The sequence below is a fragment of the Scomber japonicus genome, chromosome 10 (genome assembly GCF_027409825.1).
Source record: "Scomber japonicus isolate fScoJap1 chromosome 10, fScoJap1.pri, whole genome shotgun sequence".
Taxonomy (NCBI): Eukaryota; Metazoa; Chordata; class Actinopteri; order Scombriformes; family Scombridae; genus Scomber; species Scomber japonicus.
The window spans coordinates 2322771-2338011 of NC_070587.1; the positions used below are offsets into that span (position 1 = coordinate 2322771).

General features: G+C 40.2%; 1 protein-coding gene across 1 annotated transcript in view; it reads right to left on the reverse strand.

Moving 5' to 3' along the window:
* The window catches only part of smg5 (SMG5 nonsense mediated mRNA decay factor), a 30609-nt gene extending 20226 nt beyond the window's left edge, over nucleotides 1-10383 (reverse strand). Inside the window, exons 1-3 of the mRNA XM_053327379.1 lie at nucleotides 9943-10383; nucleotides 7243-7341; nucleotides 1560-1683 (exon numbers count right to left, since the gene is read on the reverse strand). Coding sequence (XP_053183354.1) covers nucleotides 1560-1683; nucleotides 7243-7341; nucleotides 9943-10007 — 288 coding nt within the window. The 5' untranslated portion in view covers nucleotides 10008-10383. The remainder of the gene's footprint in view (nucleotides 1-1559; nucleotides 1684-7242; nucleotides 7342-9942) is intronic.
* Between the last annotated feature and the right edge of the window lie 4858 nt (nucleotides 10384-15241).

The window sequence follows — 15241 nt, forward strand, 5'->3', positions numbered from 1 at the left end:
TTTTTGACTGTTCCTTCTTTCCTTCCTTCTTCCCTCTTTCTTTCATTTTTCCTTCCTTCTTCCCCTCCTCCCCTCTTTCTTTGCTCCCTCCTCCTTCCGTCCTCCCTTCCTTCCCTTCCTCCCTCCCTCCCTCCCTCCCTCTCTCCTTAGTCCTTTCTTTCCTTCCTTCCTCCTTTCTAGCCCTCCCTCCCTCGCTCGCTCAATTACTCCTTTCTTTCCTTCCATCCTTCCTTCCTTCCTTCTCTCCTTACTTCCTTCCTCTTTTCCTCATTAATCCTTTCCTTCCTTCCTTCCTTCCTCTTTTCCCCATTAATCCTTTTCTTCCTTCCTTCCATCCCTCCCTCCCTCCCTCCTTACTTCTTTCCTTCTCTCCTTACTCCTTTCCTCTTTTCCTCTTTAACCCTTTCCTTCCTTCCTTCCTTCCTTCCTTCCTTCCTTCCTTCCTTCTCTCCTTACTTCCTTCCTCTTTTCCTCCTTATGTCCTTCCTTGACCTGAGGACAACAGGTCAAGAAACTCAAATTCTAACATCATTCAAAGTTTCATTTGATTTAAAATTCACAAGCATCTGAATCACAGTTGGATGGGTGCGACTCTTCCTCAGCTGTGTACATTGTTATAACCTAATTCAGCCCAGAGATCATCTGAATACATTTGATAACTGCAGTGATGTGTGATGGTTTTTCTGTGTTGGTTTAGCAGCAGACAAAAACTTTTTTTTAGTCATGCATACAAAACAAAACAATGTGTTTTGTTTTGTACTATAACCAGAACAAAAAGATCAGAGCACATTACTCCAGTTCTAAAGTCTTTACACTGGCTCCCAGTCAGCTATAGAATAGATTTTAAAGTTCTGCTACTGGTCTACAAATCACTGAATGGTTTAGGTCCAGAATACATGAATGACATGTTAGTAGAATATAAACCCAGTAGAGCTCTGAGATCTACTGACTCAGGTCAGATAGTTGAGCTCAGAGCTCTGAGATCTACTGACTCAGGTCAGATAGTTGAGCCCAGAGCTCTGAGATCTACTGACTCAGGTCAGATAGTTGAGCCCAGAGCTCTGAGATCTACTGACTCAGGTCAGATAGTTGAGCCCAGAGTTCAAACTAAACATGATGAAGCAGCTTTTACACAACTGGAACAAACTACCAGCAGAACTGAAATCATTTTTAAATCCAGGTTAAAAACATTTCTCTTCTCCTGAGCTTATGATTGAGCTCTTTTAAAGCACTTTACATTTTAATCTTTCATTTGCACTCTATGTCCTTTTAATGATTTTAAAGCTAATCATTATTTTATGCTGTAATCTTATATTTAATGCTCTATTCTAGCATTTTATTTATGTCTTTCTATTTTTCTGTACTTTGTTGGGGGGGGGGGGGGGGGTTAATTGTATGTTTTAATATTTCTGTTTTATGTAAAGCACATTGAGTTGCCATTGTGTATGAAATGCGCTATATAAATAAAACTGCCTTGCCTTGCCTTGCCTATATGAAGCAACCATGAAAGGCTAAACATGCAGAGAGGCTGGTTTTTCGACAGTTACAAGGCGTCTTACCTTCTTGTTGGTCTTGATAACCTGGATGACCTCATAGTAAACTTTCCTCCAGAGCAGCTCCTCAGCCTTACGGCCGTAGTCGACCGGGTGGAGGAACATCAGTTTCACACAAAGCTCTCTCAGCCTGCAAACACACAGAAAGACAACAGACACACATACATTAAAAGGAGGAAGCGGAGTCACAGGTTTGACAAGGTGGACCAATGAGTGAAGCTAGTTTCACATGATATAGTGAAGCTATGTAGGATCAGAAAAAAAATCATCTTATTTTGTCTAGTCAGATTATCTTTTAAATATTTCACTGTCTTTATAATAGATCTAGAGCAGGGATGTCAAACTCATTTTCATTCAAGGCCCACAAACAGCCCAATTTGATCTAATGTGGGCCGGACCATTAAAAATATGGAAGGAAGGAAGGAAGGAAGGAAGGAAGGAAGAAAAGGAGGAAGGACAAATGGAAGGAAGGTGGGAAGGAAAGAAAAGGAGAAGGAAGGAAGGACAGGTGGAAGGAAGGAAAGAAAAAAAGTGATGAAGGAAGAAAGGAAAAGTTGGAAAAGAAGACAGGAAGGAAAGATGGAAGGGAGGAAGGAATGAAGGAAGGAAAGATGGAAGGGAGGAAGGAATGAAGGAAGGAAAGATGGAAGGAAGGAAGGAAAAAAAGACAGGAAGTAAAGTGGGATGAATTGGACCCCTCGACGGGCCGGTTCTGGCCCACAGGCCGCATGTTTGGCACCCCTGATCTAGAGCATGTAGCTGATAAAATGAGTAAACAGTTAACAGAAACTTGTTTAATTTGATTAGCCCATCTTCAGAAAGTTAATCTGCAACTATTTTAATAATCCATTAGTTCCAATTAAGCAAAAATGACCCAAATTCTCTGGTTCCAGCTTCTCAAGTGTGAAGATTTGCTGCTTTTCTTTTATCTTTTATAATGATAAATGAAAAACTGGATATTAGAGTTTTGGACCTTCGATTATTTTCTCTTTTCTGACAATTCAATGGATCAATTGAATGACAGCTGATCGGCCATGACCGGCGACCGACCCCGATTAGTCTTGTCTATCTGATTTTTTTTGCTGGTCAGATGTACACACGTAGGCCACATAGGGCTGGGCGATACGGCTGCTGGTTTTATTGTTATTATATTTAAATAAACCTAATTTCCATTATCTGACACACTGGCTTCATTTACATGGACTCTGGTATTCCATTAATAATCATAATAGCGGCCCTGCCTCATGTAATCACGTCAACCAGAAGAGACAAACCTGACCCAGTGTGGTGTGGTGTTAACCTCCTATAGGGAAATATTAGCTCCTAATAACCATGTGAACACTTAATCCGATCATTTCTCTTTGGTTGGACTTTATATATTCTTTTTGTGCATGTTTGCCCCCAGTGGGGGTAACATTAGGTGATGTGACAGTGGAGAGAGAGAGAGAGAGAGAGAGAGAGAGAGAGAGAGAGAGAGAGAGAGAGAGAGAGAGAGAGAGAGAGAGCATGTGTGTGACAGAGTATGAAATTAGCAGCTGTGAACGTAACATTTGTCCTCAAAACCCGAGCCAAGTTCCGGTGTCCTGTCTGCCACCTGCTGATTATTGTGAAGGGGGTTAGCTCCGCAGTTAGCGACCAATGGGTTAGCCTAACCCAGGGGTGTCAAACATGCGGCCCGTGGGCCAGATCCGGCCCGCTGAGGGGTCCAATCCGGCCCACTTTCCTTATTCTTCCTTTCCTTCCCTTCTGTCTTCTTTTTCTTCCTTCCTTCTTTCCATCCTTCTTTCCTGTCTTTTTTTCTTCCTTCCATCTGTCCTTCCTTCTTTCATGTCTTCTTTTTTTTCCCTTCCTTCCTTCCTGCCTGCCTTCCTTCCTTGCATCTGTCCTTCCTTCCTTCCTTCTTTCATGTCTTCTTTTTCTTCCTTCCTTCCTTCCTTCTTGTCTTCTTTTTCTTTCTTCCTTCCTGCCTTCCTTCCTTCTTTCATTCATTCCTTCCTTCCTTCTTTCATGTCTTCTTTTCCTTCCTTACTTCCTTCCTTCCTTCCTTCCTTCCTTTTAATGATCCAGCCCACGTGAGATTAAATTGGGCAGTATGTGACCCTTAAATGAAAATGAGTTTGACACCCCTGGCCTAACCCAACCAGGCTCACTTAAGGTGGACTGTCCTTTTAAGGTGGACCAGCTATTATCAATGTAATAATGACAATCTCAGCAGCTCCTTAAGAGAAAAGTGGAGAAATATTCAGCTGCTGAGTCTCTCTCCATTTCTGCTCGTCCCTGTACTGTCAGATGTGTCTCTTCCAACTTCCTCTTTCTGATTTGGATCCATCTGTTTATTGTATCCAGTATGCAAATTAAGCACTGCAATCTTCTTACACGCAGCATTTCTCATCATCTCTCCTTTTGAAGAGATGCTTCTCGATGGATGCTTGGCTCTTCTATTCTTCGGTGCCAGAGAGGATAATATCGTAGCCAACAATATTATCAGTCTCATCTTTGCACTGAGGTGCCAAATTATCCCGTTTCGCTTCTGCTGACACTAAATTATGTCTCGAGTGATCTGATCATTAGTGGAACTGCTAAATACAGAAGGGAAATCATCCCAAAAATGCACTGACGATGAAGTGGAAGCTGCTCATGTATGTATCGTAATTTGAACACATTAAATATTTCTCATCAACTTTTCAGTCTGCATATGAAGGCTGAAAAACTCAAGAGATAAAAACTCAAAGAAAAAAGATGAGCAATTCAAATATGTCTTTAAAACTTTATTTAAACCCAAAAAACTTTATTTTAAAATGAAATGGTTCCTGATTTACCTCATTCCCGAGATTAATTTTAATATTTAGAACAATTATATTCCATTAGTCTTTATGGTTACACCACTTAGACATTTTTGCCATAATCATCTAATATATTCTCTTAAAAGAAGGAAGGAAGGAAAGACAGGCAAAAGGAAGGAGGGAAGAAAGGTAGGAAAGACAGACATTGAAGGACGGACAGACAGACAGACGGAGGGAAGGAAAGAAGGAAGGAAGAACAGAAGGAAGAAAGGGAGAAAGGACAGACAGAAGGGAGGGAGGAAGGAAGGAAGGAAGAACAGAAGGAAGAAAGGGAGGAAGGACAGACAGAAGGTAGGGAGGGAGGAAGGAAGGAAGGAAGGAACAGTAGGAAGAAAGGGAGGAAGGACAGACAGAAGGGAGGGAGGAAGGAAGGAAGGAAGGAAGGAAGATGAGAAGGAAGAAAGGGAGGAAGGACAGACGGAAGGGAGGGAGGAAGGAAGGAAGGAAGAACAGAAGGAAGAAAGGGAGGAAGGACAGACAGAAGGGAGGGAGGAAGGAAGGAAGAACAGAAGGAAGAAAGGGAGGAAGGACAGACAGAAGGGAGGGAGGAAGGAAGGAAAGAAGGAAGGAAGGAAGGAAAGAAGGAAGGAAGGAACGAAGAAAGGAAAAAGGGAAGGTAGGAAGGAAGGACAAGAACACAGGATGGCAAGTGGGCCGGATCACACCCCTTGGCGGGCCGAACCTGGCCCCCGTGCCACATGTTTGACACCCCTGCTCTAATATATTCTCTTAAATTGATTAAAAGCAGAAATTTTATGCTGGACCCACACAAAAAAGAATGTGTGCAAGTTATTCATACATTCATTTTCATATTTAATCCCTTTAAATTTGACTAAGCCACATGTCTGAATATACAGGCTGAAAAAACTCTCAACCTAATCACTGACCTGGACAAGAGAAACAATCTGGTCTTTTTCCCTCCGCAGCTCTGCAGACACGTGTCATGTCATTTACTTCTACTTCCCTTTTTTCATTTTGAGCTTTTCGTTCACAGTGTGTCTAAGATACACATCAACTGCTGCGATCCTGTCCTCCAGCTGTACAACTGAGTTTAGATTATATATCAATCACACTTGGTCAGTCTGGACAAATCTGACACGCTACTTCTTTCTTTCAATGCAAATCATTATTTTATCTTTTCATTATTTTATTTTTTATATTGTATGTTTCTACAGTTCTAATTCTCACTGTTAAATCATCTGATATTTTGTTTCTATGTAAAGCACACTGTGACTTGTATGAAATAAACAATATGAATAAAGCTTCTTCTACAGCAGGGGTGTCAAACATGCGGCCCGTGGGCCAGACCCGGCCCGCCGAGGGGTCCAGTTCGGCCCACTTTCCTTCCTGTCTTTTTCCCTTCCTTCCTTCCTTCTGTCCTTCCTCCTTTCCTTCTTTCCTTCTGTCCTTCCTTCCACTTGTCCGTCCTTCCTTTCTCCTCCTTTTCCTTCCTTCCTTCCTTCCTTCCTCCCTCCCTTCCATCTTTCCCTCCTCCCTTTCTGCCTTCCTTTTCTTCCTTCCCTCCTTCCGGCCCACATTAGATCAAATTGGGAGGTTTGTGGCCCTTGAATGAAAGTGAGTTTGACACCTCTGTCTGATTGATGGCTCTAATAGTTATACAATAAACCCCACAGCTCCATAAAGTTCTTATAATTTTCAGTTTCAATAAAATACATTTAAATAATTATTGCTCTGTTATATCTTTGTCTTGATATAAAAAATAAAATAATAAAATAAGACATGATATTGTATGATAGGTTAGTGGTGTAAAACCTAAACCTGAAACATTAATAAAGGTTTAATCAACTATTCATTGCCATCAGTCTGATTGGCTTTTGATGCTTTTTATAAATTACAAATCGTCTAATTTTGTAAAAATTGTATTCTGTTTATTTGCTGCTGTTTTATTGTATTGTTATCTGTAAAGCACTTTAACCGTTTATAGGACACTCATTGAAAGGAAGGGAGGAAGGAAGGGAGGAAGGAAGGAAGGAAGGAAAGGAAGGAGGGAAAGGAAGGAAGGACAGAGGAAAGAAAGAAGGAAGGAAGGTGGGGGGAAGAAAGAAAGAGAGAAGGAGGGAGGGAGGAAGAGAAGAAAGAAGGAAGGAAGGAAGAAGAAAGGGGGATGGAGGAAGGAAAGAAGGAAGGGAGGAGAGAAGGAGGGAGGGAAGAAGAACAGATAGAAGTAAGGAAAGGAAGGAAGGAAGGATGGAGGAAGGAAAAAAGGAAGGGAGGAGAGAAGGAGGGAGGGAGGAAGGACAGATGGAAGGAAGGAAAGGAAGGAAGGACGGAGGAAATAAGGAACGAGGGAGGGAGAAAGGAAAAGAGGAAGGGAAGAAAGAAGGCAGGGAGGAAGGAAAGGAAGGAAGGAAGGAAGGAAGGAAGGAAGGAAGGAAGGAAGGAAGGAAGGATATTTTGGGATATTTACAGAAGTTACCAAATATAATTATTTGCCCAATAAAGGGTTAAGCTACATGCCTCAACAATAGTACATTTAATTTATATCATATTCATATCATAATTATGTTCATGACAATTGCATAGATGATCCTTCGACTGCATGTAGCCATTGATCTGCAAGTTATACAACAGGGAGGGAGCCCGTTTTATAAAAGAGAGCACTGCTGAAGGTGCTAATGGTGCCAGTGCCCCCGTTTCCCAAATGATTGTCAACCACAAATTGCCCTGCGGTCCTCTTTGCATACCTTGTCCAAATTAAAACCAGAGGAAACTATCTCATCCTGCAAGTCGCAGCAGCTTGCATGTTAATGTTAAAAACTCGGTGAAACGGACCCAGGCTGCTTCCTTTCACACACAAACAGCTCTACTGAGACGGTTGGACGTACTTGTTGCGAAGGCTGATGTTCTCCGGCTTGAAGACCTCTCTGTAGGACGCTTTGCTGCCGATGATGACATCCAGCTTGTGCACAGACTCCACCACCGCCCTGGGTAAAAAGAAAAGGTTAGAATAATGATTAAGGTTAAAAAGGACAGGTTAATGATTTTTTTAAAGTGTGTATTAAAACATCAATCAGGTACCCATACGAACAGAGAAAGAGGTTGTGCTTGCTGTAATCTCTCTCTCTCTCTCTCTCTATGTCTCTCTCTCTCTCTCCCCCTCTCCATGTCTCTCTCTCTCTCTCTCTCCCCCTCTCCATGTCTCTCTCTCTCTCTCTCTCTCCATGTCTCTCTCTCTCTCCCTCTCTCTCCATGTCTCTCTCTCTCTCCCTCTCTCTCCATGTCTCTCTCTCTCTCCATCTCTCTCCATGTCTCTCTCTCTCTCCATGTCTCTCTCTCTCTCTCCCTCTCTCTCCATGTCCCTCTCTCTCCATGTCTCTCTCTCTCTCTATGTCTCTCTCTCTCTCTATGTCTCTCTCTCTCTCTATGTCTCTCTCTCTCTCTATGTCTCTCTCTCTCTCTATGTCTCTCTCTCTCTCTCTCTATGTCTCTCTCTCCCTCCATGTCTCTCTCCCTCTCCCTCTCTCCCTCCATGTCTCTCTCCCTCTCTCTCTCACAGCTAAGTTGATGTGAAGCTTAAATGAGGCATCAGCAGTCTTGAGTTAGTCATATAAAGTGGATATCTGCCACATTTACAGCCTTTTTTAGCATCAAATTCCCTCTTTGTGTTTCCACGTTGGGCTGTGGTGTAAGTATAGTAATAAAAAGAGGGACTTTGGCACTAAATACACCACAACGTTGAAAGATATCTACTTGATTTGACTCATTCGGGGCAGCTGAAGCTTCAAATTCCCTTTTTTAGATATTGTGTGTGAGTTTGGCCCCCCATCACTTACATTATAAGCTCATTATGAAATGATCTACTAATGGCCAATATGAACCGGACGAATGATTAATGCAAACAAAAAAGAAAAGTCAATATTCAGTCAGGCACAGTCTGGCCATTGTGTTTTTTGAGAACGACTTGAAATAGTAGTGTGAACCTGTCCCTTTAAACCTGTGAGCTAAACATTTACTGGACTACAAACAGATGTCAAGCTGCTTTAGAAAAAAATGCTGCACGCCATTAAAGTTGGCAACCGCACTCCTTTCTGTTTCACTTCTCAGTCACAAAAGGCGGCAGGCGGCTAACTGACTCTGAGCATGGTGAGAGGAGTGCTGAATCAGTTCAGCTAAAAAAGTTACACTGGGATGTTGGGTTGACTCATTGGTGGTGGTGACAGGTTGTTGAATGGAAGAAGTGGTTCCTCAAATGTTTTTTTTTTTTTTTTTTTTAAGACCACAGTGCCCCTTCAAAAAGGAAATGCTTGGAACAACTCCCAAAATCTATTAATCATAGCTTAAATGTACACAGAAGCTCATTGGTTTTAACAATTTAACACTATATTATATCAAGAATGGAGTGTATTATTATGCTTTATTATATAAATGTGAAGTTAATAATGTAGGCTCAGTCATTTGGATTATTATAAGAAAACTACATTTTTCCTGTTTCAGTTCTGACTAATGGAGTATAGATATAACAACCTATTTTGTGTGACTTCAGGGTTTAAACTAGATTAAATATAAAAAGGTGTTAGTAACCATAATAAAGGTTTATATAAATATATGAATTAAAAAACAATATTTAACTCGCCTTACTTCCAGAAATGGACAGTCAACTTTTAGATACTAGTGTTGCATGCTATTTAAAAAATAATTGACCTGCTTTTCCTTCCTCTTTGAACCCATGACAACATAAAACATGGATTACTTCCCCCTCATTGACCCTACATGTGATGATTTACAGGCCTCACTTGTTCAAAACCTTTTTAAAAAAGACGTTAGAGACTCATTCTGTTTGTTAACAAGATGAAAAGGTTCATTTAAATCATTTGAACTTGAAGTGTTTGTGCCATCTCTAACAGACAGGCTCACAAAAATCATTTAAGTTTTATAAAAATCATTTTTAGGAATAATAATACAATAATAATTCACTTATTTTTAGGGGTGCTTGGTTTTTAGATGATGAATTACATTAATAATCTTACTGCAACCCAAATTTAGGACACTACTAACAAACACAATATGTTTCAATTAGCACCGCAGTTAGCTCGACTTTGCCAATTTACCTGTAAAGACTCTTGATGATTAAAACATGTCTGAAATAAGGCTTTTGAGCAGCTGTAGTAATGGTAATTAATCTAATATTAAGGCAGAATGTCCATTAAGGTAGGAGTAAGGTGCATTATTATAAGAACACTACTATTTTTCCCTCCTGTTCCAGTTCTGACTAATGGAGTATAGCTATAACAACCTATTTTGTGTGACTTCAGGGTTTTAAAAATATTAAATATAAAAGGGGGAGGGGGGGTAGTAACCATAATAAAGGTTTATATATAAATATATGAAAGCATGACCAGCCAACTTTTAGATACTAAGTGTTGGCTGCTGTAGGGATCATTAGATATAAACATAATAAAGCTGAATGATACATTAGATGATAAATTATATTATTAATCTCACAGCAACCAAAACATTTAGGAAACCACTAACAAACACAATATGGTTCAATTAGCACCTCGGTTAGCTCGGCCTCGCCAATTTACCTGTAAAGCCTCTTGATGAGAAGGACTTTCGCCTCTGGCTCGCTGTCCTGCCCGGGTCCGCTCATGTTTAGAGACTCCCCGGTGGTCTCGTGCGTCTCCTCGCCGCCTCCTGCGCCCCTCTCTCCCCGCAGGTTGTCACGGATACTCGGGGTTTGGGTTTGTCCCCCCCCCTCCCGGCAGTGACACCCGTGTTTGATAGGCAGCTAAAGCGCTAGCCCGTCGAGGTAATGTTAGCTTTCCTTTTACCCCCTACTCCTCCTCCTCCTCCTCCTTTCCCCCTCCTGAGTCTCTCTTTCGTTTCTTGTGTCTTATGGCGAGACCCCCTCTACCCATCCGCTTAGGAGGGGCTGCCCCGGTGATTTACGTTCTCCCCGGTCAGCTAAAGCGCTCCGATATGCTTCTTGTGTTGTTCCCTGTTGCAGCCATTGCTACGAAGGCGGCCATTATTCCTACCAGGCAGTGACCGCCTAAACAACGCGAGATTACAAAGGAGAGCACACTCATGAGATTTACAGTGGTGAGGTTGCCAGGTCGGCTGCAAAATCCGGAAATTTGCACACAACAAAAAAATATTTTTCTCGGATTAAAACCAAAACACAATGTGCACTATAGAAATCAAGGGCGATACTAGGGGGTTGCTAAACCACTCCTAAATTTGATCTAAGCACCCCTAAAAAAATGAGTAAATTATTATTGTATTCTTTTTCCAAAAGATGATTTTATACAACTTTAATTATTTTTGTGAGCCTGTCTGTTAGAGATGGGACAAACACTCATGCTACAGGTTCAAATCTCAAATGGTTTTATTTCAACAGGTTTAATGTACTTAATCTGTTTCCCTCAGGGTTCATTAACTATCTTAAGTCCTCTCTGTAGAAATCTGTGATGGTTTATTCTCAATTAGTCCTATTATTATCATACATTATAGTAGACCCAAAAAAAAAAAAAAAAAATTAAAGTTGTATAATTTAAGAAGAAAAAAACAATGTAATGATGTATTTATTTTAAGAGGTGCTGAGATCAAATTTAGGGGTGCTTGAGCACCTCGAGAGAAAGGGAGAGAGAGAGAGAGAGAGAGAGAGAGAGAGAGAGAGAGAGAGAGAGAGAGAGAGAGAGAGAGAGGGAGAGAGAGAGAGACTAAAATAAATAAATAAGTGAAAATAAAATAAAGATAAAATGAATACCCACACAAATACCACAAAGAGGCAGGAGGTAAATACAAAATGCTGAATCAAGAATCAACAGGGATAATGTCGAATGTCGAAGTAATGGCCAATCAAGAGTGACTGTACCCAGTTAATACAGACCAAGCTAAACCATTTAAACCCCTCTGAAGAGCCTGGGCCCCATCTTCTCCAATATATAGTCCAGAAAGGGATTCCAAATATTGAAGAATTTAAATGGTTTGTGTTTCAGCAAAAAGCTTGTTCCATTACACTCCTGAGCCAATGCATTGTGTTTTCTGAAATGTGTTGCGCCTCAGGGCTGCTGTAGTAACAATACCTTTAAAAGCACTTACTGTGTAGATCTCTTTATGGGTCAGTGACAAATCAGGGTTGGCAAGATGAGCAATTCAAAAATATCTTTAAAAAAAATTGTCTTAAAAGCAGCATCAGGTTTGTTGTAATGTATTTGTGTTGGTTTTAATTTTAAATGACATTTGCATCAACTTTTAAAACCAAAAGTACCAAAACTAGTGTTCTTGAAAATGTCAAATGGTGTAACCACAAAAGAATGATAAATATTAAATATTTTAATACATTTTATTTTATTTTTTATTTTTTATTTTTTTAATTCTAATTTTAGTTTTTAAATTGAGCTCTTCCTATTCCTTTATTGTTTTTATTCATTATTATATTGTGTGTGTGATTATATTGTATTTTAATAACTGTACAGCACTTTGGCTCAACTGAGGTTGTTTTTAAATGTGCTTTATAAATAAACTTGACTTGACTTGACTTATGTGTCCTAACTAACAGTTTATAATTCAAAGATATTCAGTTTACTAAAGAAGACTAAAGACTAAAGACTAAAGACTAAAGAAACCAGAATGATGAGTTCTTGCCCTCTGGCAGACGAAACTCAACCATTTTAAAAACTAATTTGTACCTACCTCAAACTTTTAAACAATGCTGCTTGAGGCTGTAGGAATTGTGCAATGGTCTCATGGTGTTTTATTATGGGGTGTGTGCAGTATGTGCTACAGTATGTGCAATGTGTTTTTACCATGGAGGCATTTATGTAGGAAGCATTAGAGTCCAAGACAATTTTCCCAATAAAATATATTGTATTAAGTTGTTGGCCTTTCATTTTCTGTCAATCAATTAATCAACTAATCATTGCAGCTCTAAAACAAACAGTCTCTGTAACCCATGACAACGAGATAAGCTTTGGGCTTTAACGTTGTGTAAGTGACTGTGCCTGTTTGTCAGTACAGTATATCCACTCATACTTTTACTTCTTTCTTTTCTTTTTCAATTACTATATATTTATATTTATACCCACCAGTATCTAACGGCAAAATGTATTGATCTCATTCAAATAGCCTACATGGCCTATAGTGCCTCAGGAAATATACAATGATGGAAAATAATTAGTTTCCTTGGTCTCTCCACAATTGTTAAATGCAAAATCTTCCACTTTTTTTAAATCAAGCTGATGCTTTCACCTCTACATGTACCTCACAAGTGTTACCTTTATTATGATACCAATATTATTCATATAGACCAGAGGTGTCAAACTCATATTCATTCAAGGGCCACATACAGACCAATATGATCTCATGTGGGCCGGACCATTAAAAAGATGGAAGGAAAGAAGGAAGGAAAAAAGAAAGAAAGGGAGGAAGGACAGATGGAAGGAAGGAAAACAAGACAGGAAGGACAGATGGAAGGAACAAAGGAAGGAACAAAGGAAGGAAAAAGAAAGAGAGAAAGGGAGGAAGGACAGAAGGAAGGAAGGAAGGACAGATGGATGGAAGGAAGGAAGGAAGGAAGGAAAAAAGAAAGAAAAAAGAAAGGGAAGGAAGAAGGAAAAAAGAAAGGGAAGAAGGACAGATGGAAGGAAGGAAGGAAAGAAGGAAGGACAGACGGAAGGAAGGAAAACAAGACAGAAAGGAAAGATGGAAGGAAGGAAAGAAAGAAAAAAGAAAGGGGAGAAGGACAGATGGAAGGAAGGAAGGAAGGAAGGACAGATGGAAGGAAGGAAGGAAGGAAGGACAGATGGAAGGAAGGAAGGAAGGAAGGACAGATGGAAGGAAGGAAAACAGACAGGAAGGAAAGTGGGCCGGATTGGATACCTCGGCAGGCCGGTTCTGGCCCACGGGCCGCATGTTTGACACCCCTGATATAGACCTTACAGTTACAGAGATATACTATATTCATTTTGGGTATGTCATTTTGGAGCAGGACCCTGAGCCAGAGGCCTAGGGAGGAAGAGGTTAAGCATCATAAGCATCTGACCATATTTTCTTGATGAATCTACAGCAGAACAAGTGTTCAGATGTTTCAATATCAGCTTCACAGAAATGTCTGTTATTTAAATCCAGATTTACTAGTTTGAAGTTGAATGTAATCATGTAGACTTTAAATAAGCACTCGCTGCTACTCAGCAGTCAGAATGATGAGATCTCCAAGACAAAGTCAGTATAGGATGCATTCCCACAGTCTTTTATGTCTCATGAAAACCACAAAAAGAACCACATCCGCCTAAGAGGACACATGTTCTCTGTGGATGAGGTCCAACATCTTGTCTGCAGCCACAACCTCCTCACCAAATGTTGTCTGCATGTGATCACAACAAGTCATCATTCACCACGTTTCCTGTTTGTTTGACCCCTCCCACTCCCCACCCCACACACACACACACACCCTAGCTTTACTTTAAATCAGTGGTAGACAAATAGTGGCCCGTGGGCAAAATCTGGACCTCCAGCAAAAATATGTGGCCCTGTAATGCAAGCTACAGATGACATCAAATCATTTACATGACTCTAAATAAATCTACAATAGTTAACAATGTAAAGACAAATCTCATGTAAATCCCAATAGATTTGAATTCGTAACACCTTTTTCTTACCAGATTAATAATATATATGTATTACAGCTGCATTACTAAATCTGCAGCAATTTAAAAAGATCTATTAGCGCCACCTATGGGTGAAATTATACCAAATGTTCAGCATCCCCATTTGTACAACTTTGGTGAATTTGATTACCATGGACTATTACGTTTAACCCTTTATTGGGCAAATAATTATATTTGGTAACTTCTGTAAATATCCCAAAATATCCTTCCTTCCGTTTTTCCTTCCTTCCTTCCTTCCTTCCTTCTTTCTTTCTTCCCTTCCTCTTTTCCTTTCTCCCTCCCTCGTTCCTTATTTCCTCCGTCCTTCCTTCCTTTCCTTCCTTCCATCTGTCCTTCGTCCCTCCCTCCTTCTCTCCTCCCTTCCTTCTTTCCTTCCTCTGTCCTTCCTTCCTTCCTTTCCTTACTTCCATCTGTTCTTCCTCCCTCCCTCCTTCTCTCCTCCCTTCCTTCTTTCTTTCCTCCATCCCCCTTTCTTCTTCCTTCCTTTCCTTACTTCCATCTGTTCTTCCTCCCTCCCTCCCTCCTCTCTTTCTTTCCTCCCCCCTACCCTCTTTCCTTCCTTCCTTCCTTCTTTCCTCCATCCTTCCTTCCTTCCATCCTTCCTTCCTTCCTTCCTTCCTTCCTCCCTTCCTTTCAATGAGTGTCCTATAAAGGGTTAAGAAATGTGGCAGTTAATAAGTAGTATGGTGGTGTTTCACTAATCGCCACAAGGTGGGGCTGTTGGTGCCATGATTCAGTATGTCGTGCACTTTCTCATGGACAACTTTTCATTTTTCATTTTCAGTTTCTTTTTATTAAAGCTTCCAGAATTATAGAAAATATCATGATATAACATGAGAGTAGAGGCCTCTGGGGGTATGAATGTAGCAGTATAACCTTATGTTCAATGTGCCCAAATCCACATTTGGGCACATTGAACATAAAGTCCAATACTATCGTGGAAATAGAGGTAAGTAAACATATTTTACTGCTATTACTTCATAAAGCAATTAGTGTACTAGTATCTGAAATGCTCTATTTAACATCATTTTAATTGGACAAACTAAACTTAATTAAGACTAACTTAACCACATCAAGTTACTCTTACTCAATAACCCTGTATTGCTTTAATTTATATCTAGTTTATTGGCTGAACTTAACTATATCACATAAGTTGAAGTCACTTAAGTCAATCTATTGAGTCAATTGTAAAAAAAAAACTGGTTTATTAACA